The 27,864-nt window shown below is 41.4% G+C and overlaps 1 protein-coding gene across 1 annotated transcript; it reads left to right on the top strand.

Moving 5' to 3' along the window:
• The first annotated feature begins 384 nt into the window (after positions 1 to 384).
• LOC129725251 (UNC93-like protein) lies at positions 385 to 27,108 on the top strand. Its single transcript, XM_055680841.1, has 6 exons — positions 385 to 720; positions 897 to 1,189; positions 1,263 to 1,675; positions 26,160 to 26,424; positions 26,508 to 26,670; positions 26,841 to 27,108. Exons 1-6 carry the CDS (start codon positions 470 to 472, stop codon positions 26,923 to 26,925), a joined length of 1,470 nt encoding a protein of 489 aa, XP_055536816.1. The 5' UTR covers positions 385 to 469; the 3' UTR covers positions 26,926 to 27,108.
• The last annotated feature ends 756 nt before the right edge of the window (positions 27,109 to 27,864 follow it).

Below are 27,864 nucleotides of genomic sequence, written 5' to 3'. Positions count from 1 at the left end.
GAAGTGGTACTTGTTCAGCCCACAGCAATAAAAATGAACGGCTCATTTTATATTTTAGTGTTATTATTCTGCTTTTTTATCTTAGTTTGTGTGCTAAGAAATATATAGATAAAAATCTTCCTATAAAAAATATTAAACCAAAAACCATTGACACACTGCATCGAATGCTCTAAGAACAAACAGAACTGAAGAAAAAACCCCACCATCACGTGGCTCGCACAGCCTCCAGCATGCATTCGAAAGAGATTAACGTACGTTTTTGAAAGTTGTGTGCAGCCGTCGTCGTCATACGCGACGCGGTCGCATTCGGACTTTATGTCGCAAACCAGTTTCTCGGTACAGATAGTAGCAAGAGCAGCAGCCAAGATTCATTCTAATCCGCGAAGCGCCGTTCTAGTCGCATTCGTGAGTTTCGACTGTTAGGAAGTGCGCGCGAAACGTGTGTTGTGGTGAGAGTGATTTCCGCAGGATGACCAACGAGGCTGGAAAGATGGTTGAAAAACCAACCGAACCCGAATTCGGACCGCGGGAAAGTTACCGAGTGGTGAAGAATATTGCAGTGCTAGGATTTGCCTTCATGATCCATTTTACGGCGTTCCACGGGACTTCGAATCTGCAGAGTTCGGTGCATAGTGACGGTTCCCTGGGGGCCTACACGTTGGCCGCTATTTATGGCTCGCTTATACTGTCGAACATCTTTCTACCGGTTATGGTGATCAGGTTGGTGTTTTTGATGATTCACTCGATCGATTAAGGGGTTTCGGGGTTTTTCTTTGTTGTTGCGAACTGGTTTCCAGAGAATGTAACGTAGCTTCAAGGTTTCGATGTTTGGCTTGCGGCCTACGCCCGTAACTTATTGATTAATCACACGCTGTTCGATCGCCCATTAACTTTAGGTGGCTCGGATGTAAATGGACCATCGTAGTATCGTTTGTGGCTTATATGCCATATCTAGCGGGGCAGTTCTATCCCCGCTTCTACACGCTGATCCCAGCTGGACTGGCCGTTGGATTCGGAGGTGGTCCACTGTGGTGTGCTAAATGTACCTATCTGTCGGTTATTGCGGAAGCGTTCAGCATCATCAAGCAGCGGAAAGTGAAAGCGGATTATTTGATCGTCAAGTTTTTCGGGTTGTTTTTTGTGTTCTATCAGCTGGCCCAGGTTTTGGGTAATTTGATCTCCTTCTCGGGTGAGCTGCCGTAGCTTTGAGCTGCAACAATTGAGCTTGATTGTTAAAGTGGTCATTTTCTGATGATTTGCAGTGCTATCGTACGGCGAGGAGGAAGCGTTACCGACTAACAATAACAGTTCAACTCGTGTGTTGATCAACATTTCGGAAACATGTGGAGCCAATTACGTTGCCCCGGTGGATCGTAGGTTGAGCGAACCCCAGGAGGACCCGCTAAACTTCCATCGGCCGGACGCGGTTAAGCTGAATATTTTGACCGGGATCTTCCTAGGTTGTATGGCCCTTGCCAGCCTGTCCGTTGCGATTGGCGTCGATTCTTTGAAGCGGTACAACACCACTCGAACCGGTTCGGGTGCAGGAGTTTCAGGCATCCGAATGCTCATCATCACGGCCAAACAGCTGACCAACAAGTATCAACTGCTGCTTCTGCCAATCACGATGTTCATCGGTGTCGAACAGGCGTTCATTGCGGTCGACTTCACTGCGGTAATATTCGCTCACTCTTGCATCACTCATCTGAGACATAGCCGTGCGCGGGGTTTTCGGTTGGGAGTTATTGTTTTAGTTTATTATTTTTCCTTTCCACTTAAAGGTTATCGTTTTTTTTTTTTTTGTTCATCTATAGTTTATTTGACACGGCACAAATACAATTTAATGTTTAACGGCGCCAATTATATCTGGTAGCTTGCTTTCTAAAGTATCTTAATAACTAAAAGCAAATTTTTTATTCTCGCTGCCGACTACGAGCTGAAACTAAATGTAACTTAAAGCTATAATGTTTTGCATTAAAAGCACTGGTTAACTGTGTGATGGTTTTCATTGCCATAGGTAAGCACATGTTCCGCTGCTGGGCCAAGATATTACGGACTAGCATATTGGGTTGTTTCCATCGGGCCTTGAGAGTATCGTGCGGGTCTGATTGCTGTTTCCGGATCCGGGGTCCTAACGTGTTCTTGTCGTTAGGCTGGATGTAGGCGGAAGGGGATAGGACTAAACTGGGGTGTGGATGGATTTCAGGAAAACGTATATAAGGAACATGTAGGATAGGTCACGGCTCGCCAAGACATCACGAACAGGAACAGCCAACTGCCTACCTTCGGCCTGCAGGGAAGCTATTAATTTAGACCTGGCGTCACGGTGTACAGGGCATGACCAAACAACGTGCTCTATGTCGTGATAACCTTCACCACAGGCACAGATACCACTTTCCCCGAGCCCAACACGACGGAGATGCGCGTCAAATCTATAGTGATTGGACATAAGCCGGGACATCACGCAATGAAATCCCGACCTACATCCAACCCCTTGAACCACGGGTTCGTCGACACCTTGGGGATTATGGAATGTAACCACCTCCCCAGTTCCCCTCTGGTCCAAGAATTTTGCCAACTGATGATCGTATTCTGACGTACAAATGCAAAAAATTCATTAAAAGCAATTGGTCTTTCATAAATTTCACCGTTTGTTGCGCCCACCTTAACCAAAGAGTCCGCTTTCTCATTGCCCGGTATCGAGCAGTGAGAAGAGACCCACACTAAGGTAATCTGAGTAGATTTTTCGGATAAAGCACTCAGATGTTCCCGTATATTCCCCAGGAAATACGGAGAGTGCTTAACATCTTTCATCGATCGGAGAGCCTCAATGGAACTGAGACTGTCCGTAAAGATGAAATAATGGTCCGTGGGCATTTTTTCGATAATCCCTAGGGTGTACTGAATTGCAGCCAATTCTGCGACGTAAACAGAAACAGGATTATCAAGCTTATGGGAGACGAAAATACCGAAGCCAGTGGACCCATCAAGAAGTGATCCGTCGGTGTAGAACATATTGTCGCAGTTGATGTTTCGATATTTATTGGAAAAAATTTTGGGGATCTGCTGCACGCGTAAATGATCCGGTTTTCCACGAGTTTCTTCTATCATGGATGTATCGAAAAACACAGTAGAATCAGAAGTATTTGATAAGTCGACACGATTTGGAATATTCGAAGAAGGGTTAATATTATGGGACATGTGATTGAAATACAATGTCATAAAACGGGCTTGAGAATTAAGTTCGATTAACCTTTCAAAATTTTCAATCACAGGACGGTTCAAGACCTCACATTTGATAAGAATGCGAGAAGACAGGCTCCAGAAGCGGTTTTTCAATGGTAGTACTCCAGCTAAGACCTCCAATCTCATCGTATGGGTCGACTGCATGCAACCCAAGGCGATACGCAAACAACGATATTGTATTCGCTCCAGTTTGATCAGATGTGTGTTTGCTGCGGAGCGGAAGCAGAAACACCCGTACTCAATGACAGACAATATCGTTGTTTGGTAAAGCCTTATAAGGTCTCCTGGGTGGGCTCCTCACCATTTTCCGGTTATTGTACGAAGAAAATTCACTCTTTGTTGACATTTCTTCATCAGATACCTAATGTGACAACCCCAGGTGCCTTTAGAGTCGAACCAGACACCAAGATACTTGTGTACCAAAACCTGAGAAATAGTTTTACCCATTAATTGTGGTTGGAGCTGAGCAGGTTCATGCTTCCTTGAAAAAACTACAATCTCAGTCTTCTCCGGAGAGAACTCGATACCTAGCTGTAAAGCCCAAGCAGACAAATTGTCCAAAGTATCTTGCAATGGTCCTTGCAAATCGGCAGCTTTGGCTCCTGTAACAGAGATTACACTGTCGTCTGCAAGTTGTCTTGTCGTGCATGAATTTGCCAGACATTCGTCGATGTCATTTACATAAAAATTGTAAAGAAGGGGGCTTAAACACGAGCCCTGGGGAAGACCCATGTAGCTAATTCGAAAAGTTGCCAAATCGCCATGCGTAAAATGCATGTGCTTTTCGGACAACAAATTGTGCAAAAAATTGTTCAAAATTGGAGAAAATCCTTGTCGGTGAAGTTTACCCGAAAGAATGTCAATAGAAACGGAATCAAAAGCCCCCTTAATGTCCAAGAACGCAGACGCCATTTGTTCTTTGCGAGCATACGCCAGCTGAATATCTGTTGAAAGCAACGCAAGACAATCATTCGTCCCTTTGGCACGGCGGAAGCCAAATTGAGTATCTGATAGTAGACCATTTGATTCGACCCAGTGGTCTAAACGACGGAGTATCATTTTTTCCACCAATTTCCGGATACAGGATAGCATTGCAATCGGCCTATAAGAGTTGTGATCAGATCACCTTCACTTGCCTCCAATCCTGCGGTACAATGTTTTGCTCCAGGAACTTATTGAACAAGTTCAACAAGCGCCTCTTGGCATTGCCGGGTAGATTCTTCAACAAGTTGAATTTGATTCTATCTAACCCAGGCGCGTTATTGTTACAGGACAGGAGGGCAACTGAAAATTCTGCCATCGTAAAAGGTGATTCTATCGCGTCGTGGCCCGGAGACGTATCGCGAACAAAGTTTTGCGCAGGAACAGAGTCCGGACATACTTTTCTGGCAAAATCAAATATCCACCGACTTGAAGACTCCTCGCTTTCGTTGACCGTTACGCGATTCCGCATTCTTCGGGCTGTGTTCCAAAGAGTGCTCATCGATGTCTCCCTCGACGTCTCGTTCACGAACCGACGCCAATATCCGCGTTTCTTTGCTTTAGCCAGGCTTTTAAGCTTGGTATTAAGCTCCGAATACCGTATATAGTCGTCGGGTATACCTCCCTTCTGGAAGGCCAAAAACGCGTCGGATCTTTGCGTGTAGACATCGGAGCACTCTTTGTCCCACCACGGAGTTGGAGGCCGCTCTTTGATCGTTACGCCGGGATATTTCTTCGTTTGGGCTTGCAACGCGGCGTCGAGGATTAAGCCCGCGAGGAGGTTGTATTCTACAAGTGGTGGGTGATGTTAAATCGACTCGACCGCTTTTGAAATCATTTCCTCGTATAACTTCCAATCGACATTCCGTGTGAGGTCATACGGAATGTCAATTGGTCGCATGCGAGTTGACCCGTTTGTAATTGAAATAAGAATAGGCAGATGGTCGCTACCGTGAGGATCGAGGATTACCTTCCAAGTGCAATCCAACCGTAGCGACGTCGAACATAAGGATAGATCCAGAGCGCTTGGGCGCGCTGGAGGTTTCGGGATACGTGTCATTTCACCGTTGTTTAAAATAGTCATGTCGAAGTCATCGCAAAGGTTATAGATTAAAGAGGAGCGGTTATCATTGTATGGGGAACCCCAAGCCACGCCATGAGAGTTGAAGTCTCCCAAAATCAAACGTGGCGAGGGAAGAAGTTCTATTAAATCAAAGAGCAGCCGTTGCCCAACCTGTGCTCTGGGAGGAATATATATTGAGGCAATACAAAGCTCTTTACCTTGTATTGTCATTTGACATGCGACAACTTCGATGCCTGGAATCGAGGGGAGGTTAATACGATAGAAAGAATAGCACTTTTAATCCCTAGAAGTACTCCTCCATATGGGGTGTCTCGATCAAGGCGAATAATATTAAAATCATGGAAGTTGAGATCAATATTTGAAGTAAGCCAAGTTTCACAAAGGGAAAATGCATCGCATTTGTTTTTATTTATCAAAACTTTAAACGAATCAATTTTTGGTAAAATACTTCTACAATTCCACTGTAAGACAGAGATAGAATCCTTCATATACGCAGTTGAATTAGGCATCGAAGGATACAATCGCTGCAAGGAGGGGCCATTGGGCAGTCAACTGCTTCAAAAATGTTCTAACTGTTGGGCGGAATGCTGTAAGAAAATTTTTTATTGGATCGGGTACATTGAAAGTTTCAAAAATCCAGTCCTCAATGTCAGAAAATTTCACTAATCCAGAGTTTGTTTCATCAACTGGGAGTGCAAAAGGAACAACTGGGGTTCTAGATGTTCCTGGCAGTGCTGGGAACTCCTTCTGGGACTTTAAATTTGCAAGCCCAGGAGGAGTTTGCTTCGGTTTTTCCGCAGCACTGTTTGGTTTGTTTGTAACTTTCATTTCACTTTGGGAAATCTTAGGACCTTTTCGGGGAAGTTTAGGAGAGGAAATATTTTTCCTCTTTCTAGACGCCCCAGGATTGGCATAAGTTGTTCCCGCTGGTGAATCGTCAGAATCGGTTTCATCAGAGGACAACAGATCAAAGGGGTTCGATGTTATGGTAGAAGTGGTCACGGTCTTCTTCAGCATCTCAGCGTAAGATCGCTTCGAACGCTCCTTAAGTGACCGCTTGATTTTATCTCTGCGCTGCACTGCCGCTCATGGCAAGTCCGTCCCAATTGCATTTTTGTCAATTTTGAGTTTATTTATGGAATCAATTCCTTTTCATATCTACTTTCGATAAAACAAATATTTTTGAATACTTCGTTCTGAGAAACTATGAAATAAATAGCAAGTCGGTTTGTCCCATAGCAAAAGTGATCGCAAGTCGGTCCCATTGCAGAAATCTTTGCAATTTAACCCCACAGCCAATAATGATTATGAAAAATGTGATATTTCCCACAACGTATGGTCTTCAGGTTTAGAATTGGATGTACCAAATGATATTCGATAGGAGGTTCGATTGAATTTTACGCGTTCTACATCGTGTGGCTGTAGGTTTTCTTCAAGACAAAGTTTCCACCAGTAGCTTTTTTCAACTATCGTTTGTTGACAGTGAACGCTTCAGGTGTGTCACTGTATTGTTAGTTAAAGTCATTTTATTTTGAGCGGCGCAGTTGGTACATTGTGTTATGCATCTCACAAAAAACTTGTTTAATGAAGCACGAGAGAAGGTCATTTATGAATTGACCAGCGACAGATTCATTCCAAACGCAAGCTATAGCACCGCCATCGATTTGCAGTAGTTTGTTTTTCATCACCGGTCGTAGCTGGCTATGGGACTGACTCGCTATCATTCTGGCTATGTGCTCTAAAAGTAATCGCATGTGAGTCCCAGCTTATGATTATCAACAATTTTTTATCAAATTTCGGTGTTTATGCAAGTTTTATGATGCAAAAGTGTTAGATTGTCATTGCAGTACTAAATTCTGTTGATGGTTTTGATTGAAAAAGCATTTGAGTGCAAAATTTCACTCAAAGTGTTACGATTTTCAATTGCTGTTTTCTCATCAGCACCAAAACGCAAATGGGACGGACTTGCTATGAGCGGCAGTGCATGTACACCGGGCATGTGGAGAGCTCATGCTGATTTTCCCCGCAGTGAATACATTTTTCAGCATTTACACTGCAAGAATCTTCCGCATGAGTCTCCCCACACTTGCTACATCGTGCCTTATTGCAGCAGTAGGCGGCTGTGTGGCCTAGCTGCTTGCAATTGGTGCAATTCATAACACGGGGTACATACAATCGCACAGGCAGACGAACCCGATCGATCGAGACGTGGCTAGGGAGAGCAGATCCGGCAAACGTAACACGAAACGAGTCTGACGGAGTGTACACTTTTGTGCCGTTGACAAGAGACACAGACCGCAATTGCTTGCAATCTATGATCTTTACTTTTACGTCGTGACACCAAGCATTTTTGAAGCAGCCAGAACCGCTCGCCAAGATACACTCGACCGACAGACTCGAATCGGTTATGACACCGTCGATCTCCACGTCTCGTGCGGGTATATAAACGCGATACTCGCGTGTGAAAAGCTCGGAGCGAGCAATAGCGTTGGCCTGTTCCAGGTCGCTGACCACGACACGGAGTTTGTTGGGTCTGACCTTGGAGATTTCGGTCACGGCCTTGTACCCCTCCGTCAGGTCTTTCGAAATCTGCAGGATGTTTAACGGTTCCGATTTAGGTCCTGCTTTTGGCCGAAAGAAAACAGTAAAGCTGCCCTGAGATCCATCCGGGTAAAGCCTGGGGCGAGGGGGGACTGGAGAATTAACAGAGGAAGGGTTGGCAGGAGGGACAGGGTCGGAGGGGTTCGGGGATGGTGGCACGGGAGGCGAGGGATCTACATCCATCGCGCTAAATCTAGCACACTAGCGCCGACAGAACACGTACCTCTTTACTTCTCCTTTCAGCAGGGTTGGTTGTCCGAACGGTCGAAGCTGCAGCCGTTACAGCCAGCAGCACCAATACAGCAGCTCCAAACAGCCACCAGCAGCGAACCGGGTGTGTGATCACTCAGCACAGCGACACAACTCGCTGTCAACTGTTGGCTTCTTCTTTTTCCTCCTTCGTGTTGAGATTCTCGTCCACTGCTGTAGCACAATTCACTTAGCAGCCAAATCGGCTTACGCACCAGCAAACAGCCACGATGCGAAACAGTTGCACAAAGGCGGGCGACCTTGAACCTTCACTCGACCAGGCAAACAATGCCAACACTTGCTCGCGCGTCTTTTGTTTTATATTCTATCGGAGCGATCACCAAACACATCCGATACTGATGCGTGTTCGGCACAGAATGTAAAGGTTATCGTTGCTATTTTTAGCTTTTCTAACCTCGAAAAACATCTTTTGGTCATTCTTAGTGGAACATTAGTTTTGGACTTTTTCCTTTTAGCTTTCTCTGGTTCAAAACAACTTTTGTTCCTGAGCTCAAAATATAAAAAGTGTAATATTTGAGTTCGAACAGTATACCGATTATACTAAAACACCTGTGCATTAGGGTGTCCCAAAAAAAATCGATGTTGAAAAAATCAAGGTGCTCAGCCCTAAACTGAAAGATAATGTTATTTATAGCAATTTTGTAGAACATTTCAACTTTCTAAAAAAAAATTTGACGTAGTACTACGTCTTTCTTTTCTATACTAGATTACACTTTGTGAAAATGAAAACGGTACTGGCAAATGTTGCGTCAGATTTCAAACGATTATAGCAAGCGAACGACTTAATGCATCTTAGTCATTTATATGACGGAAGGTAGATAAAATGTGTAACATTTTTTTGATATTATGTTCAACATGAGCGGGGGCCTAGTGTGGTTGGTAACGTCTCCGCCAACCACGCTCGACGCCTGGGTTCGAATCCCACCGCCGACATAGGTGTCGATGGTTGTGAGGTGGCGTGATCCACTCACAACCAACCCAACTGGTCTATATTCAATCCTAGCCGACACCGGGAGATTTTCTGAGGCGAAAAATCTCTGGGATCACGACTTCCATCGCATGAGGAAGTAAAGCCGTTGGCGCCGGTCCGTTAATAAACGGGTCGTGAGTTAGGGTCCTGGGTGTGGAGTCGCCTCCCTGGGCGTCGGTGATTGGCCACAACAGTGGCGGAACTAGACCGACGGAGAATAAGCGAGAATAAAAAAAAAATTATGTTCAACATTGTTGCTTTACTGCTTAATGGTGGAAAAAGGTGAAAAGTTCCAAGGTCAAGCTTTCCCATACATTTCCCTCGTTATTGGCTTGCTTCCCGAGCACAGATAACAATAACATGGACGAAATAAATTCCACTGCCTACATATTTTGACTCAACAAAGTGTTTTGGTTTGTTTGTCTTTCTCCAAGTTGTGTGGCCACGCCCTAATGGCAAAAATCTACTCTGAAATCGATACAGAAGACTGCGTGTAGAAAACTCAGCTTCAGTTTAGTTTGTTACCCATAAGCGAGAGCAGTGCAGCTGTTAAAGGTACGCGACATTGAGAAACGAGAGCTGCATACGAGTCAACTTTCAGGCACGGCGGAACATGTTACACCTTCATTTTGCATACGGCAGCAACAGTTACCATCGTACGCTGCAGGATATTTTGCTGGCACAGCTACTGGAGGGCACAGCAGAGAGCAAACTTTATTATGCGCGGTCAAGCAAAATATTCATGGTGCGATTATCAGCGTTTTGTAGCACGAATTTCTAACTGAATATTATGGAATCGTTTCTTTTCAGAACTATAGATGCTTGAAGATAAGAGTTATGAGAATTTTCGCAACTACATACTAACTTTCTTACTTACTTAGATGGCCGTACGTCCTAAGACATGGCCTGCATAACATGGTTCCGCCAATTCACTCGGTTCATGGCTGCCTGCCTCCAGTTCCGCGGGCACCCGGTACTTTGCAGATCGTGCTCCATCTGGTTCACCCATCTCGCTCGTTGCGCCCCTCGCATTCTCGTTCCCGCCGGGTTAGAAGCGAACACCAATTTTGCAGGGTAGCTATCCGGCATTCTAGCTACATGCCCTGCCCAGCGTATCCTTCCAGCTTTAGCCACTTTCTGAATACTGGGTTCACCGTAGAGGCGCGCAAGCTCATGGTTCATCCTACGCCTCCACACTCCGTTTTCCTGCACACCGCCAAAGATGGTTCTTAGCACCCGACGTTCAAAAACTCCGAGTGCTCGCAAGTCCTCCTCGAGCATTGTCCACGTCTCATGCCCGTAGAGAACGACCGGTCTTATTAGCGTTTTGTACAGGATACACTTGGTGCGAAGGCTCAGGTTATGCGACCGTAGTTTTTTATGGAGCCCATAGTAGGCACGACTTCCACTGATAATACGTCTCTTTATCTCCCGGCTGGTATCGTTATTCTCAGTTACCAGAGAGCCGAGGTACACAAACTCGTCGACCACCTCGAACTCATCCCCGTCGATTGTTACCGTATTGCCTAGGCGTGCCCTGTCGTGCTCGGACCCACCTGCAAGCATATATTTAGTTTTTGACGTATTAATCTTCAGTCCGATCCTATCTGCTTCACGTTTCAGTCGGGTATACTGGTCTGCCACCGTCTCAAATTTTCTGCCGACAATATCCACGTCATTCGCAAAGCAAATAAATTGACCTGATCTGTTGAAAATCGTGCCCCGCATGTCAAACCCCGCTCGTCTCATAACACCCTCTAGCGCGACGTTAAACAATAAGCACAGCAATAAAGCTGTGAGACTCGAATGGGTCCGACGTTCCACCCGAAATTCTCACACAACACTTCACATCCTCCATCGTAGCCTTAATCAGTCTTGTTAGCTTCCCCGGGAAGCCGTTTTCGTCTAGAATTTTCCATAGCTATTGTCGGTTTATTGAATCGTATGCGGCTTTAAAATCGACGAAAAGATGGTGTGTAGGGACTCTAAACTCACGGTACTTTTGGAGGATCTGCCGCAGTGTAAAGATCTGGTCTGTTGTAGACCATCCTTCCATGAAGCCGGCCTGATAGCTTCCTACAAACCTGCTGACTAATGGTGACAGGCGTTGGAAGATGACCTGGGAAAACACTTTGTAGGCGGCATTCAGGACTGTGATCGCTCGATAGTTCTCGCAGTCTAGTTTGTCGCCCTTTTTGTATATGGGGCAGATAACCCATTCTTTCCACTCCTCCGGTAGCTGTTCTGTTTCCCAGATCTCGACGATCAGCCGATGCAGCGAGCTAGCCAGTTTGTCGGGGCTCATCTTAATAAGCTCAGCTCCGATGCCGTCTTTTCCGGCCGCTTTGTTGTTCTTGAGCTGCCGGATCGCATCCTTAACTTCGCTTATTGTTGGGGGTGGCACATCTTCATCGTTCGTTGCACCGACCACGTCTTCTCCGCTCCTGTTGTGGTCTCCTGCTTGCACGCCATTCAGGTGTTCATCGTAGTGCTGCTTCCATCTTTCGATCTCCTCACGATCATCCGTCAAAATGTCTCCATTCTTATCCCTACACATTTCGGCTCGTGGGACAAAGCCTCTGCGGGATCCGTTGAGTTTTTGGTAAAACTTCCGTGTTTCGTGTGTGCGGTGCAGCTGCTCGAGTTCTTCACATTCCTCCTCTTCCTGGCGAAGCTTTTTTTCCTTGAAGAATTGGACTTGCTGCCTCCGTTTCAGTCTATAACGCTCCATATTCTGACGGGTGGCTCTACGCAGCATTGTTGCCCGCGCTGCGTTCTTCTCGTCCAAAATCTGCCGACATTCTTCGTCAAACCACTCGATACGTCGATTCGGTTGCACATGTCCCAGGACTTCCTTCGCAGCACTGCTGATAGCTGTTTTCACGGCATTCCAGCGATCCCCTAGAGGGGCTTCTTCAAGCTCTCCCTCTTCTGGCAGTGCAGCTTCGAGCGATGACGCGTACTGTGTTGCGATGTCGTGTTGCTTCAGTCGTGCGAGATTATACCGTGGCGGGCGACGGTACCGTATGTTATTCACAACGGATAGTTTTTGGCGTATCTTAACCATCACTAGGTAGTGATCCGAATCGATGTTAGCGCCTCGATGTGATCTGACGTCGATAATGTCCGAGAAGTGCCGACCATCTATCAAAACGTGGTCGATTTGTGTTTCTGTTCTATTCGGTGATCTCCAGGTGAGTCTATGGTGGAGGCTATGCTGAAAGAAGGTGCTACGTATGGCCATGTTCTTGGAGGTGGCGAAGTCGATTAGTCTGAGGCCATTTTCATTCGTCAGCTGGTGTGCACTGAATCGTCCAATCACCGGTCTGTACTCCTCCTCCTGGCCAACCTGAGCGTTGTAATCCCCGATGATGATCTTGACATCATGTTTTGGGCAGCGGTCATATTCACTCTCCAACTGCGCGTAGAATTCGTCCTTGTCGTCATCGGTACTTCCGAGGTGTGCACGTTAATAATACTAATGTTGAAGAAACGACCTTTGATCCTCAACCTGCACATTCTAGGGCTGATTGGCCACCACCCAATCACCCGCTTCTGCATCTCTCCCATCACTATAAAAGCTGTTCCCAGCTCATGTGTGCTTCCACAACTCTGGTAGATGGTGTGACCATCCCTGTACGTACGCACCATCGTCCCCTTCCAGCATACCTCCTGCAGCACTACGATGTTGAACTTGCGGGTCTTCAATTCCTCGGAGAGCACGCGGGTACTTCCTAGGAAGTTGAGAGATCGGCAGTTCCATGTTCCGAGAATCCAATCGTTAGTCCGTTTTCGTTGCCTAGGTCCTAGCCGATTGTTCCGGTCCGTTCTTAACGTTATTGCGTTCGTTGCTGTTGTTTTTTAATGGTGCGGGCTTGCAAGGCCAGCGACCAACCCCACTATGTCGCAGGAGGGCCATCGTAGTGCCATTGTTTAGAGTCCCGGGCACTACCAGGACTTGAGAAGGACACTGCGTTACTTAGAACGCTTCTGTTGGTGTCGATCCCAGGAAACTCCCTTCCGAGGAAGGAAGCCCCGCCCCCTGTCAGCATGCGACCAGCAGTCCCACCAGGGTTGGTTACCCGATCTTTCCACTGGTTACTCGCACATCAGTTGGTACCACGAGAAGGTAGAGGTACGATAGCTGGAAGGCTGAGGTTCACTAGTGGGAACTGTTATGCGCCTTTGGTCCAGTCATTAACCAACCTACTACTAGTGTAAAATTTTCATGTATTCATGTATCGTTAGTTTTAAAATAACGACTATCAAAAATAAACGGTAGTGTTGCCTATGAACAGTTTAGCGCAACATATAGTATCGTCAGTTGAATTCAATACTGGCACAACTCAAAATTCATAGTTTCGAGAAAAACGCGTTTGAAAATTTGCGCCGAAAATTTCTTTTTTCATTTTCGTGAAAAAATTCAATTTTAAGATTTCCTATTTTAATTGAAACTTTTCGGGTCTATGATGTGCATGTAATAAGCAAATGATAAGAGTTGGAGCCTCATTTTTCTGTCTTTTTAGGGATATTTTAGCTTTATGCAATAAAAGCACATCTACTTGTATTTCTAGAAATATTGTGAATTTTGAAAAGGGTCTTTGTGAGATGAAACTTTATAGTATTTGGCAACGTTTGCCATCAATAACTCAGAACTGCAAAATTTTGAGCTGTGCCAGTATTGAATTCAACTGACGATATATATTTAGTCCTACGTCACCAGTTCATACAATCCCTAGGGCTGTATACCTTGTAGTATTTCAGGTTGCCTAAACGTGACTTATGAAAAAATGACTTTTTTGAGCTACAAACCCACTCTTTTAAACTTTTTTCAATTCTGTTCGATTCCAAAATTTTGCACTTTTTTATATTTGTTGGGTGGTTTTTAAATATTTTGCATGGTTCAGTTCAACATTGCATTCAGTTTTTTGAATCCCAAAGCCCATTAAATATCACAAAAAAAAAAATTTCTCATAAATTTAGATAAAACCCTTCAAAACACAAATGAAAAAAATTGATCAAGAACTTAAATGTTCATTACAAAATGGGATTTACGACGAATATTTACATGAAAAAAGATACTTGACATCTTATCGGGAAGCTGAGATATTGTTATTTTTATATGTGATGAGAAACTATGCATTTTAACAAATATGTTGAATAACTGTTTTATTTTGGGAGAAAAAAAAATAACAATATTTAGAAAACAAATGCATTTTTAGATGGCTGATAACTTAGAAGAAGGTTTAAAAATTCGGAAAAATCTGCAAAAAAAGTTAAAACGAAAATTGTGATTTTTAATACCTTCTAATAGAAAACTCAATGTTGCTCGTAATATGTAAGAGATAGAAACATGATGTCTTCGGTAAAGTTTCTCGTTTTAAGATAACCTAAAACTTTGTCGGAGACACCTTGCATCTAACTCATTCTGATTAAAAAGTAAATTTTTTATCTCACTCATTGGTGGATTGATCACCCATATTTCTACAGTAGAAGATGTATTTTTGAATGCCTTGATACTTCTCCGAACATACCTTATGGCTATAATCAACATTTGAATCAATATTTGGGAAATTATACGCACAAACGGCAAAATAAAACACTGTGCAATGAGAATATTGAGCTTTAGTGGCATTTTTGACAAAATGCATAGTTTCCCATCACATATAAAAACGCCAATATCTCAGCCCCCCGATAAGATATCAAGGATCTTTTTTCATGTAAATTTTGGTCCTGAATCCCACTTTGCAGTAATAATTTTAGTTCTTGATCAAAAAATTTTTTTGACGTAGAGCTACGTTTTACTTTAGCATACCACACAGGGATGCAAACTGAAAAACTGGGACGAAATTTGTCCCTTTTCAAATTCAAATTCTTGCAGCAATCGATTGAAAAATTATACACGCATCTGCCCAAATGCAGAAAAATGTTGTTTGAATCTGCGAACTATTGCACTATTGCAAATTATCAAGCCTTATTGGAATAAAAATAACGTCCTCTGATAGGTCGTTTGCTGGCTTTCCCTAAAAAGGTCGACATACCTAGTTAGCCGAGTCGTAGCAGTTTGCGCCAGTATCAGAGCAATTCTCGCTGAAACTAGGCCACTAGGTGCACAAGGTCTTTCAAATTTGATATAAATGAAATATTAAAACTGTGACATTTTTTGTGGAACTGCTCAGTGATAAAAAACCTATCGCTTTGTTAGTATCACACATGCTAATGTTGTACTCATTATTCTCACTAAACTTAAGAAAACAGTAGTGGCGTACTAGTTGTAGCATCAATCGATTTGATATATGGACATAACATGTGCATCCACTTGGTCTCAGTAGACAGGTTACTACGTTGATTGCGCGATGTACGATGAATATTTTGAAACTCAGCTTGGAAAATAGCTTCAATTGATGGGTTAACACTGATGCTCACCAATTTTTTTTTCTTGCATCTTATAGCATTTTTTCTCAGCTTTCCAATGCTGGTCTCAGATCGGAAATCGGTAGTTGCGAACACGGTCAAAATAGCATTTTTCTGATATAATCCAAGATGGCGGTCAAATTCAAGATGGCGGCCCAAATTCTGATCACTTCAAATGAAAGCCCTATCATTCCTCTTCACAGAAAAGTGCTACTTGTAGTACTTTACATAACGAATTTTAGAGATATAGCTCAAATAATACATCAAGTATTGCTAAAATTTCAACTTTTCTGAAAACTGTTCCGCCCCTTGGTGACCAAGAGGTCAACAAATTCGATCAAACAAAATGGCATTAGTATTTTTTCTCTATTTCTAATAACTATGTGTATTTATATCAAATTTGAAAGACCTTGTGCACCTAGTGGCCTAGTTTCAGCGAGAATTGCTCATCAGCTAGTTTGCCGAAATTGCCGGTTGAGGGCTTAGGCCTTCTTCCCCACGATGAAGCTTGGTCTTATTTTGGCAAACAACAGCATGCTGTGCTATCCAGCTAGTCTAGCAATCTAAATTTACTATGTGTGAAAACAGCTTTTACAGTGTGTTGTACTGCCTGTAATCGCATAATCGAAATGCTTAAAATAGTATGTACTTTCTACATCTGAAAAAATATACTTATGTTTGTTTGAAAGAAAGTCGTAAAAAATACCAAGTTGTTTTGTCACATAGCGTACATAACCGCATAATTGCCACACTACTTAACTTTTTCAACTTTTTTGTCGAAAAAGCTTCCATCCAAATCCACATCTGCATCCTTTAGAACTCGAAAGTTATTCTGGTCCGGTAACCTACCACCGGTGATCCGTTTCTGATGTTCAGCTCATGCTTTTTGAATACAAGAAAAACTTCGTTTCCCTCGTGATATATTCCAAAAGTACCTTGAAAGTGTCGGCATAAAAGTATCATTACAAAAATTTCAACCGATTTGACTTCAAAAGTAATGTTCAATGTATACATAGCGTAAAGTTGTGCTTTTTCATGATACTAAGTTTACTTGAAGTGTCTATTTGCAAGAATTTATGAGGAACAATGCATTTATGGTCAAAATATAAAAGTGTCATTTTCTCGAACAACCAATTTTGCAAATGTTACAATTATATGATTATGGACAGCGTATGAGTGCCTTATTCCCCCACTGTGGGCAGCACAAAGGTTGCGTTCAGCATATCCGATTTTGAACAGCAAACTCGCTTGACGTTCCCAGCCGCAACACGATACGGTTTCAGTCGAAGCCGCTCATAATAGTTCTAGACAGCGACAACCGCAGTCGTCCTCCCTTAGCAGCAGCACTAGCAGTGCAGTGCAGGGTTGCCACATTTAAATCTGTGTTGTCCCTTAAAAAAATCTGAACATCTGTATCTGGAACAAAAATACCTGTAAAAAAATATGTATTGTTTAAACATAAAGAACTTTGTATTTTTTAAGTTTTTATGGTACATAAACAAAATTTTTAGCTTATAACGTGTGAGGAGTTGAAAATATGTTCAATTTGCTTAATATTTAATGAAATAAAATTTGGAATGTTTTTAAAAATTAATGTCAATTTCAAAAATCTGTACTTTTCGACAAAAATCTGTATATCTGTATATACAGATTCTGTACCGTTACTTCGGCCAAAAATCTGTAAAATACAGAATAATCTGTACATGTGGCATCCCTGGTGCAGTGGATACCAACGATAGCGGATAGCGGCCACAGCCGTGGCGTAGCAATGGATAGCGTACTAGTTGCAGCGGATCTCAGCATCTATAGCGGCAGCTTCAGTGAGGCACTTTAGTGAAATGCAGTCTCTGTGCGATAGTGGCCACTAGTAAATGCATTCAATGAAAAGTTGATTCATTTTGACAACACGTGAGCCGTCTAGTTTTGAGTGTTATATCAGCATTTCACTGTTTATTTTATCACAACAAATACTTTGTTCACAATGTCAGTGATAACGCAAAGATGTAATCGGCATCTTATCCGATACTAAATTGAACAACAAATTGTCCTTTTCAGGATAAAATAAAAACCTGATGATTAAAGCGTTAATGTTTTCTCTTGCGTTAATTCATATTTTTAAATTTGTAAAAGTTATAAATTTCACTTTATTTCCGTGTCTCAGAACGTACTGAATTATCTTTTGACGTAGAATTACGTTTTTCGGCAACATATACAGGGGACCAGTTTCATTACAGGGATCCAATTTCAAAAACCAAAAACATCGGCAGCGTCACAAAAATTTTCCATTTTCAACCGTTTTAAGCTCAGTCAGTTTCCAACCGATTTTCGCCATTTTTGCAGTAATCGATTGGAAAATCAACTAAGCACCCACCCAAATGCAGAAAGTTGTAATCTGATTGTTCGAACGATTGTACTATTGAAAATTGTCAAGCCTTGTCGAAACGCAAATGTCGACCTCTGATTGGTCGCACAATGCTTCTTTCCCTAACAAGGTCGACAGAACATACCTAATTGACTAAGAATGTGCGCTTTGTGTTTTATGTATAACTCATTCCATGATCGTGCCGATACCACACGGACGTTGGTTGCTGATCGTGAAGAAGAAAGAAAAGCCGGGTTTCAATCTTTGTCAGGGCGGATATCGCGCGCTATCTGGACCATGAAGCATTTATGCGATAATTCAATGAAATTTGCAACTGCAGCAACCAGTCTTTTTCAAGGCTACTAAATAAATATTGAAGAGCATAATGAATGGTTATTACTAAATTGCAACTTTGATTGCAGTTTGATGCTGCTGCAATTGCGCAGTAGTGTGATGTATATTACGATTCATTAACACTGTGCATCACAAGCGGTATATGCGAAACAAATCCGTAAATGTCAATTTACTAAGTTTCCATCATTACAAACCAGTCACTTCTTACAGCATCTCGATCATACTCATGGTTCATAACAATTTACAGAAGGGGCATCTTTGCTGATTGAGGATTCCGGCCTTTCTCTGGTTAAACTCCGTCTTCTTACAGTATCATGAAATACAAACAATCTCCATATTCATATACTTGACCATGGATTCCGACGATACCTTCGGAAAATTAAAATTCTTTCTGCTTTGTTTATTTTAAACATTTAACAAGGCTGAAATTATTAACTGTTACTGCACAGTTCAATTGTCTGGTAAATACAATTAATATTAAACATTTATGAATTGATTATACGATTTTTTTTATGTTTCTTTCAACAGAGTCGACTTGAGCACATCGATTAGTGCGTTTTCGACGTAGAATTATGCCTTACGGCAACATATATAGGGGTACAAACTGTAAAACCGAAAGCATCGAGAGCGTCACGAATATTGCCCACTTTCAAAAGTTCTGAACTCAGCTAGTTTCCAACGGATTCCTTTTATTTTTAAAGCAAAAATAATATACGAAACAAATACGGAAAAATATATTGCTTCACACCATTAAAATGATTAACCCTAATCGAGTGTATTTCCAAAGCTATTGCAAAAAATTATTGACATAAGACAGGCTGTCGTAATTCTACGTTAACCTTGCGGTCGTTTCGTATTAACAACCTCTTTCACTTTTTCTTCAATCATGAGCACGACATCCGGAAAATTTCATCTCAAAATTTTAGTAACTTACTATTGAAAACGGTCAAACCTTGTTGAAGCGCAAAATTCGATCGATCTGATTAGTCAACGTTTATTCACTAGAAAAAGTAGGAGGTTGTATCCAAGACACGACCGCATAACTGACGTAGAACTACGCACACTATTAACAAATGCATTGTTGTAGGTGTTTTATTATTGAGTCATAAAGTCTACTAATGCTTGCTTTGTGCTGCCTCAACAGTGGGGTAATAAAGACACTGAAAACACGAGCTGTAAAAGCTGTTTCACATTCTGTAAATTAGACGGCTGCAACAGATTTAAATTGCTACTATCCAGCACAGATTGCTCGCTTGAGTTGTCAAAAATTATTAACTTTCAATGACTTGTTTATTTGCCTTGAAAAAGGTATTTTGCTGTTCAAAATTGGATCTTTTTGCTGCCCCAACAGTGGGGGAATAATGGCAGTCTGGCGAGACACGCTAAGAAGAACCACGCTGCTCCTAAGACATGGTAACCAATCCGCTGCATTCCGCTGTTACTGCTGAGTGTCGATATCTGCTGCTACTGCTGTCAAGGATGTGGACGGTCCATCCAGCTTACCTTCCGACTAATGAATGTAGCTTGTTTTCCCAGAAACACTCTTTTATAGCCGAAGGGTGCTACGAAATAGGCCACGCCCTTCTGTTAAGTTGTCACAGTCTCTAATGTTCTTTAGACGAATTATTCCACAATTCGCATTTGATTTTTGTATCAAGCTAGTAAACACCGATGGTGCTCTCACACACGCAACGATATTACCCCTATCGTATTACGGCTTGCAATATCAAGCAAGCGATTTCGTTTGTCGCTGTTGCGTGTTGCATCATGTTGCAACTGAGCATACAGAATTTGACTGCTAGGATCCCGCGAAGAATGTTTGCTTGTGTTGATGCTAGAAAAGTTTCACCCTTCAATTACTTGTTTATTTGCCTTGAAAAAGGCATTTCGTTGTTCAAAATCGGTTGCTGACCGCAACCTTTGTGCTGCCCCAACAGTGGAGGAGTTAAGATACACGGACAACATACACTGTGGAAGCTATTTCACCTTCTGTAAATTAGACGGCCGCGACAGATTTGAACTGCTAGAATCCGCACAGAATGCTTGCTTACGTTGTCAAAAATTATTAACTTTCAATGACTTGTTTATTTGCCTTGAACAAAGGCATTTTGCTGTTCTAAATTGGATTTGGTGATGACGATCTTCATGCTGCCCTACCACGGGGAAATAATGGCAGTCTGGCGACACACGCTGAGAAGAACCGCGCTGCTTCTGAGACGTGGTGACCAACCACAAGGCTAGTGCTGCTGCTAAGAAAGGACGACTGCTGTTGACAACTTGTCGCTGTCCAGAACTATTATGATCGGCTTCGGCTGAAACAGGCTCTTGTATAGGCCAAATAGCATGTTTTCAATTGCAAGGTATATGATTCTGTCGACCGTGCTTGGGAAGCAATCATATAGCGACCAATCAGAGGACGTAATTTTCGTTTAAACAAGGCTTGACAATTATCAATAGTACAATGGTTTGCATAATCAATCAACAATTTTCTACATTCGGGTGGATGCGTGTATAATTTTCCAAACAATTGCTGCAAAAATGACGGAAATCGGTTGAAAACAAACCGATTTATAAGCATTTAAAAAGGGACATATTTCGTCCCCTTTTCGTTAATAATTTTCCTATTTACATCCCTATGTGGAAGGCTAAAGAAAAACGTAGTTCTACGTCAAAAATGACCGACACGCAAGCAGCCGGGTTATCTTTCTTGTAAAAGTATTCTTCTTCAACCTTGCGATCGTGGCTTCGCACACAACCCTCCTGTTATTTTTTTTATTATTTTCTTTCGTTAGTAGAAGTCTTTGGGACTTTGTCTTTAATCTGATCCGTCTATCAATCCACTTTTCGTTAAATTCGGAATCATTTTCTTCTTGACCTTTTCCACTTCATAGAATTAATTTATTAATTTGGACCAAATTGAAGATCATTTTCTTAGAAATCGTTATTTTTCTGCATGTTGCAGCTTCAAAAGGAATCGACTTTCAGTTTTTCAGTTATTGAATCCGTTTTGTTTTTTTTTTTTTAAGCAGTATACAACTATTTCGGATACAAGAATCTTTTTAGAATAGAATTTTAAATCTATTGTGTATTTTATTTCAGACGTTTGAAAGTGTTTTCAATCGTTCAAAGCATAGGCCTCTATTACAAAAAACGAGGCGAGCAAAATGTTGTATGAGGGAACGCGAGTGAAACTTGGCTGGTGACAGCTTAGTGACAGACGAGCTGCTCATCCCAAATCTAGCCGGCTTGCCATCTGCAATACCAAAATAGGTCGGACGAGTAACTCGCCGCTCGTCTCGTCTTCTGTAATAGAGGCCATAATTCGTGATTATATTTCTTTCGGTTTCTTATAAATTATAAAGGTGTTTGCGTTGCCCTTCTCTGTTTATTTAGTGCACTAGCTGACCCGGCAAACTTCGTCCCGCCTATTTTAGTGTTTAATTTAATAATTTTAAACATTTCAAACTCATTGATTCCTTGCGATTGGTTTGTATCGTTTGAAATGATTGGTTTTATCGGAATGACAACATCCTCGACTTTTGGCTCTTGTACATGACCTCTATTCCGGATATATATTGGGTGCATTTAAGTTATTTTCGTTGTTTTCCAGAAACTGAAAGTGGTCATCTTCTAATTCAAAATGGTGTCCAGGGTCAATGCTTGGCTTCTTTACATCATTTCGATTACGGACATATCCATATGTAGTAGTACTCGGTTATTTACGGCTGTTTCCCAGAAGTTGCCATTTTTCAATTCAAACTGGTGTCTGAGGTCAATGTTTAGCTCCTTGCATCATTCTGGATCCGGTGATACTCATATTGGGTGGTATTTGGTCACTTTGGGTTATTTTTCAGGAACCGTAAGTCGCCATCTTGGATTTGAAAATGGCATTTGGAGACAATTTCTGGCCAATTTCTAGCTCCTGTGTATCATTCTGGTTCCGAAGATACTCATATTGTATGGAAATCGGCCATTTTTGGCCGTTTTTTAGAAACCGGAAGTTGCCATCTTACAATTCATAATGGTGCCTGAGGTCAATTTTCAGCTTCATTCTCGTTCCAGAGATACTCATATTGGGTAGTATTTGCTCACTTTAGGTTGTTTTCCAGACACCGGAGGTCGCCATCTTACAATTCGAAATGTTGGTATTTGGAGACATGCCAGAAGAAGGAAGGGTGTCGAAACATTATGGACATGTTTGTCACACCTAAAAACATTTACCTGCCAAATTTGGTTATATTTGCTTGATTGGTTCTCGAACTGTGCGAAATTTGAGTTTCATTCGTATGGGACCCCTCCCTTATGTAATAGGGAGGGGTGTCAAACCATATTTGTTACCCCCAAAAACATCCACCTACAAAATTTGGTTCGATTTACTTGGTTAGTTCTCGAGATGTGCAGAAATTTGTGTTTCATTAGTATGGGACCCCTCCCTTGCAGAAGAGGGAGGGGTCTTGAACTATCTTAAATACCTTTCCCGGCTCCTAGAACCCTTATATACAAAGTTTCACGCCGATCGGTTCGGTAGTTTCCAAGCCAATATGAATCAGATAGACAGACAGACAGAGCTGCATTTTTATATGTTTAGATTGCTCGGCTCTGGCAGGTCGTTTGAGGCTGATTTTCAAATTCTTTTGCTAACATTTTGTTTGTTCAATCACAAAATAGAACCACAGAAATAAAGATTTTCCGACTTTTCTTTGCAAAAAAATGTCCACTTGGAAAAAGAGAGGGGGGGGGGGATTGGGTTAATATCCACGCTTGTCCACGAGGGGTGACGGGTCCTAAAATGGCGATTTTTGTATCCACGTGGAATGTGGACAGCCCCTTACACGTTGTTCTAAGCTTAATTCGTGATTCCTCGTTGTTTTGTTCTCGTTTGGAATCAGTTTTCATTTTTGCTCTTTTTTGGCATCTATAAACCACATTTATATTTACACACCGTCTAAAACTCCATTTTAAGATTATTTTCTGCTCGGCAACCAGAAGCGTTTTTTATCATTCCAAGTCTAATACCTACTTGATTATATTACATATTCTCTATCCTTCTTATCTTTTGCAGCGATATTTCGCCATTTTTGGTGGCATCTAGAAACGTTTTTTTGCTTTTTAGGTTGAGTTTGCATTGCTTCATTATCATTTTTTACCTTTTTGTAGTATTATTTCGCCCATTGCTCAGTTCGATGTCTATATTGGTCTTTAGAAGCAATTTTCAGCCATTCTGAGATCAATTTGGGCCCAAAATCATCTTAACCCTTCTTGGTCTTTAAACGTGTTATCCGCTTGTTTATTATTTTGCTTTGCAGCGTTTCTTAACTTAACATACGTACTAGTTTTATTTATTTTGAGGCCGAGGGAGGTTTTCATGATGATTTAAGACTCCTCACTCCTCTGGAAGAGACACGAGTTTCTGCAAAACTCAAGAACTAATCAAGCAAATTGAATCAAATTTGGAATGTGAATGATTTAAGCAGCAGGAAATATTTCTATTATAGTTTGACACCCCTCCCTGTTCTAAAAGGAAGGGCTCTATTGACACTCCTTCTTCCTGTAGAAGGGAGGGTTACCATACAAATGAAACATAATTTTTTGCATTACTCGAGAACTAATCAAACAAATGAAACCAAATTTGGCATGTGGAGATTTTTGGAAACAAGAAATATTTCAAGGATGGTTCGACACCCTTCTCTATACCAGTCTTGTTCTTACAAGTGCTTCTTTCAATATTGTAGGGATATTTTTTTCGGCCTTTTGTAGCGTTTAGAAGCATTTTTGCACCATTCAGAGGTTTTTCTACTTTGACTTTTCAAAGCTTTGAGTGGCGTTTGTTCTCCATTGTAAACTCAATTTGTGATAATTTTCTTATCTGTTTTTTTCTTACCTCTATTTTTTTCATCAATTTATGATTCTTGTGTTTAGCACCGTTTTTTTCCATTCTGAGCTTAAATCTCTTTTTTCAAGCGATTATAATTGAGATAACTTCCTTCATTGTGCTAGTTTTGATCTTTATAAGTGCTTTTTCAATATTTTATGCACACTTAAGGATCATTTTTTTACTTCTTGTAGTCTCAAGGAGTATCTTTTCACCATTTCAAGCTGAATTTGAAATGATCCTGAAATCTAGAAGCGTTCTTCGCCATTGTAAACCATATTTGGAATCATTTTCATTTTAGTCATCTCTGGCATTAAGTTGTTTTTATTTGTTCTAAGCGTTTTCTATTGCCACTTTGAGTTCAATTTTGACACACAGCGTTTCTTCATCATTGTTAGGTTATTTTTGTTCGATTTTTGTTGCATTTGAAAGCATTTTTTCGCCATTCTGAACTTGATTTGGGGACATTTTCTTATTTTCGGTTTTATCGCCATTAGCTCAATTTTATTTTTGCTTTTTCCACCACGATGATCATGATGATGGTTTTTGGTCTTTTGGCTTCTCGCCATTTTGAGCTCAATTTGTTTGGCACTTGAAAACATGTTTCATCATTCTGGGACTAATTTTGTACCATTGTCCTTTTCTGGCATTTTGCAACGTTATTTTAAAAGCTTAAAAAAATTTTCACTGTTTTGAGCTCCATTGATTTTCATTTTTATTTCTGGTCTTTCCTTGCCTTTCTGAGCTTGATTTTTGGTAATTTCCATTATCGTTTTTTTTCGCGTTTCCTTTGTAAAAATGATTTTTACCCTCGGTGCTTTGTTTATCACATGTTTAGTACCGTACCGTTCTTGCACTAAAAAATTAACGGAAAATGAACTTTCTCATCGATCTTGAAGGATTAGCATGTTGGTTATTTTACTGTTGTTGCAATTAAATGTGGTTTATATAGATTTAGACACCTTTCTGTACATGAAAACAAGGAGAATTTGAAAATCGGCTTTGATTAAAATTCCGAACACTTTCACGTAATCGCTAAGAGATAGATAGGCAAACGGTCTGAATACCGACTGTCACTTTTTTCAACGCCTACTGATTCCCCGGAAGTGGCCCTGCAGTAAAGAGCTTTTCATCACTGGGTGAAGAACATTCCAAGGAACGAAATGGTATATCATAATAATTCTTTTTATTACACTAAGTATAATAATTCGACTTTTATTGTAAAGTGTTCGAAGTTTGAATCAAAACTGTATATAATTGTTAGCGATGGCTTTGTGAAATGTTTGCTCAACCTAAGGTTTAAACAATGTATAGTATTTTGTATGCTTAAATTTCTGACTGTTACAGTTTTGCTATTGTTTTCAAAGGTCCTTTTTGCATATCTCTAAATAAAGTTTCTTCTTTAAATATTTATTTTAGAGCACAAACAGTTTTTTTTCACTTCTGGTTGTGAGCGCCTCGAATAATTTTAAAATGTTTTACCCTGTACCGATTTTTTAGGGATATTTTTTCCAATGTCTTGAATTTTGTTAAGCTTCAATGACTTTTATTACTTTAAGATAGTTACCAGTAACGTAAATAACGCACTATCACTTTTTTATTTAATTTCTATCTGCTAATGATTTACTCTTGTTTTGCACTCAATCTTAATTTTATTTCATTTTATCCAATGCCCTAATATATATTTTAAATTTTTGATTGGTTTCGTCCTGTTACTCGATTTTTTACTACTTTAAAAATGTTTATTCATGAAAATATATCAATTTATAAAACTTTTTACTGTCCATTTATCTTTTAGTGGCTTTCTTTTTATTTTTTTAACCTTCGTGATACGATTTCAATTTTCCAATGTCAAAAACTTTCCCCTTGCGCACGGCCATGATCTACAACTCACCAATTCGACATTCCCCCATAAATCGTGACTGACGTTCGATCCAGACACACCTCGAATCAGTCCTTTTTTATCTATCGTTTCTGAATGCATCAATTTGCACCCACAATGCAGTCGTTTGTAGCCTGCGGACTCGGAATTAGCTCCATCGGATACGCCATGGTTAGCTTTGGGTTAGCGAATACCTTCGCTGCTGCCGTCACGCCGTACATCACCAAAACGATCGGCCGCTTTCCGATGATTGTAGCGACGGCAGCTTTCCATCTCGCGCTGCTCGTGTTTATGTTGCTGTGGAAACCAACCGATCAGTACTGGGCGTACTCGCTTATCGTCGCTTGCTGGGGACTGGCGGATGGCGTTTGGTTGATACAAATTAATGGTGAGTGAAAAAATAAAAACAAACAAATGTCATATTATAAATAACGGTTTTCAATTCGGTTTTTCGTTTCATCCTGTTGCTAGCTTTGAGTGGTATTCTGTTCCCCGGTAACGAGGAGGCTGCGTTTAGCAACTTCCGTCTGTGGGAGGCAACCGGTTCGGTGATCATGTACGCAACCAGTCCCGTTCTGTCGACATTTACGAAACTGGTTTGCATCATGTGCATCATGCTGGTCGGAACCGTCGGGTGAGTGTCGTGGGGGTAAATTGTTTCAATTTGCGCCGAAAGGTATCATTCGTTCGATTACTTAGTCTATCTATAATAGTCAACAGGTGTTCATTACCGAGGCGTGATAAGTGGAATAATTAGTACCCGGTTGAATAAAGTGCAGTAAATGTTTACTTTCCGTTTTGCAGGTACGCAAGCATCGAGCTGATGGAGTACCGCATCAAAAAGGGAATCGCCGGGAAGCGGTTTGAAATGATCAATCGCGCTGAATAGTGTCTGTCTGCTGCAGGCAGCGAACAAGTATTACGAGTGCAAATGTACAGTATTGCGTTCTTGAACGCTGGACGAAATATTCAATTCAATGGATAATTCAAGTATTAACTCATGCTGTGTATAAGTAGGAAATGTTTAGGTTTAAGCTGAGCTCGTCGTGAATAAATGTTTCTGCACAAGTCAGGCGCAACTAGGGTTAATTAACCTATAGCAGACCCCTTTCCAGTAGTGTACTAATTCAAGGTTTTGACGTGGGACTACGTCTTTCTTCGCTATACTAAAGTACCTTCTGGAAAACTGGATTGAACATGTAACGTTTTTGGTTGGCGGAATGGAAGATTTTAGATGCTAATAGCGCTCAAACAACTGTTCCGATCTCAATAGTTAATATACCGTTTGAAAGCTAAAATATACAAGATTTGTATAACATGATAATTTTAGTTACCATTTTCTTATTACTCCGTGAAAATTGCGGGAAAGTTTGAAGGTCGAATATCCACATACATTTTTCATACGATTGGTATATTTCCCTAACGCAGACTTCAAAAACATAGACGAAATGATTTCACGCATTCAGTCATTGGCTAGCAATGCCAGCCAATTGGCATCGCATTCATCACCCAACGTAAGCGACGAAGAAAGAAAGCAGAGATGCTTCCACGTGATTGGTTCTTCCCCCAATCACCCAAGTTTCCCACACTGAGTGACGCTATAAAAGGACATTCCGTGTTGAGAGAAGCTCATGAAAACATCATCAGATTCGCTCTCAGACTGTTGAGAACAGACTTCCCGTGCACGCGCTTTTTTTTCAAGCGACGAGAGAAATCTTTCTCTCGCTCGTAGAATTTCCATGCATGTGCGACGAGACGAGACACGTCACATGCAATTTGCAGTTTGCTCTTTCGCTTCTCTTTCGGTCGGACGCAAGGCGATGTTTCA

Source organism: Wyeomyia smithii, chromosome 2 (genome assembly GCF_029784165.1).
Source record: "Wyeomyia smithii strain HCP4-BCI-WySm-NY-G18 chromosome 2, ASM2978416v1, whole genome shotgun sequence".
Lineage (NCBI taxonomy): Eukaryota > Metazoa > Arthropoda > Insecta > Diptera > Culicidae > Wyeomyia > Wyeomyia smithii.
The sequence above is the reverse complement of the archived record's forward strand: the minus strand, read 5'-3'. Positions and strand labels throughout refer to the sequence as shown.

Coding starts and splice junctions, on each gene's coding strand:
- LOC129725251 (XM_055680841.1), top strand. CDS start 470: ATGACCAACGAGGCTGGAAAGATGGTTGAAAAACCAACCGAACCCGAA. Junction 26,425..26,507: donor TTGGTTGATACAAATTAATG/GTGAGTGAAAAA, acceptor TCCTGTTGCTAG/CTTTGAGTGGTATTCTGTTC. Junction 26,671..26,840: donor ATGCTGGTCGGAACCGTCGG/GTGAGTGTCGTG, acceptor TCCGTTTTGCAG/GTACGCAAGCATCGAGCTGA.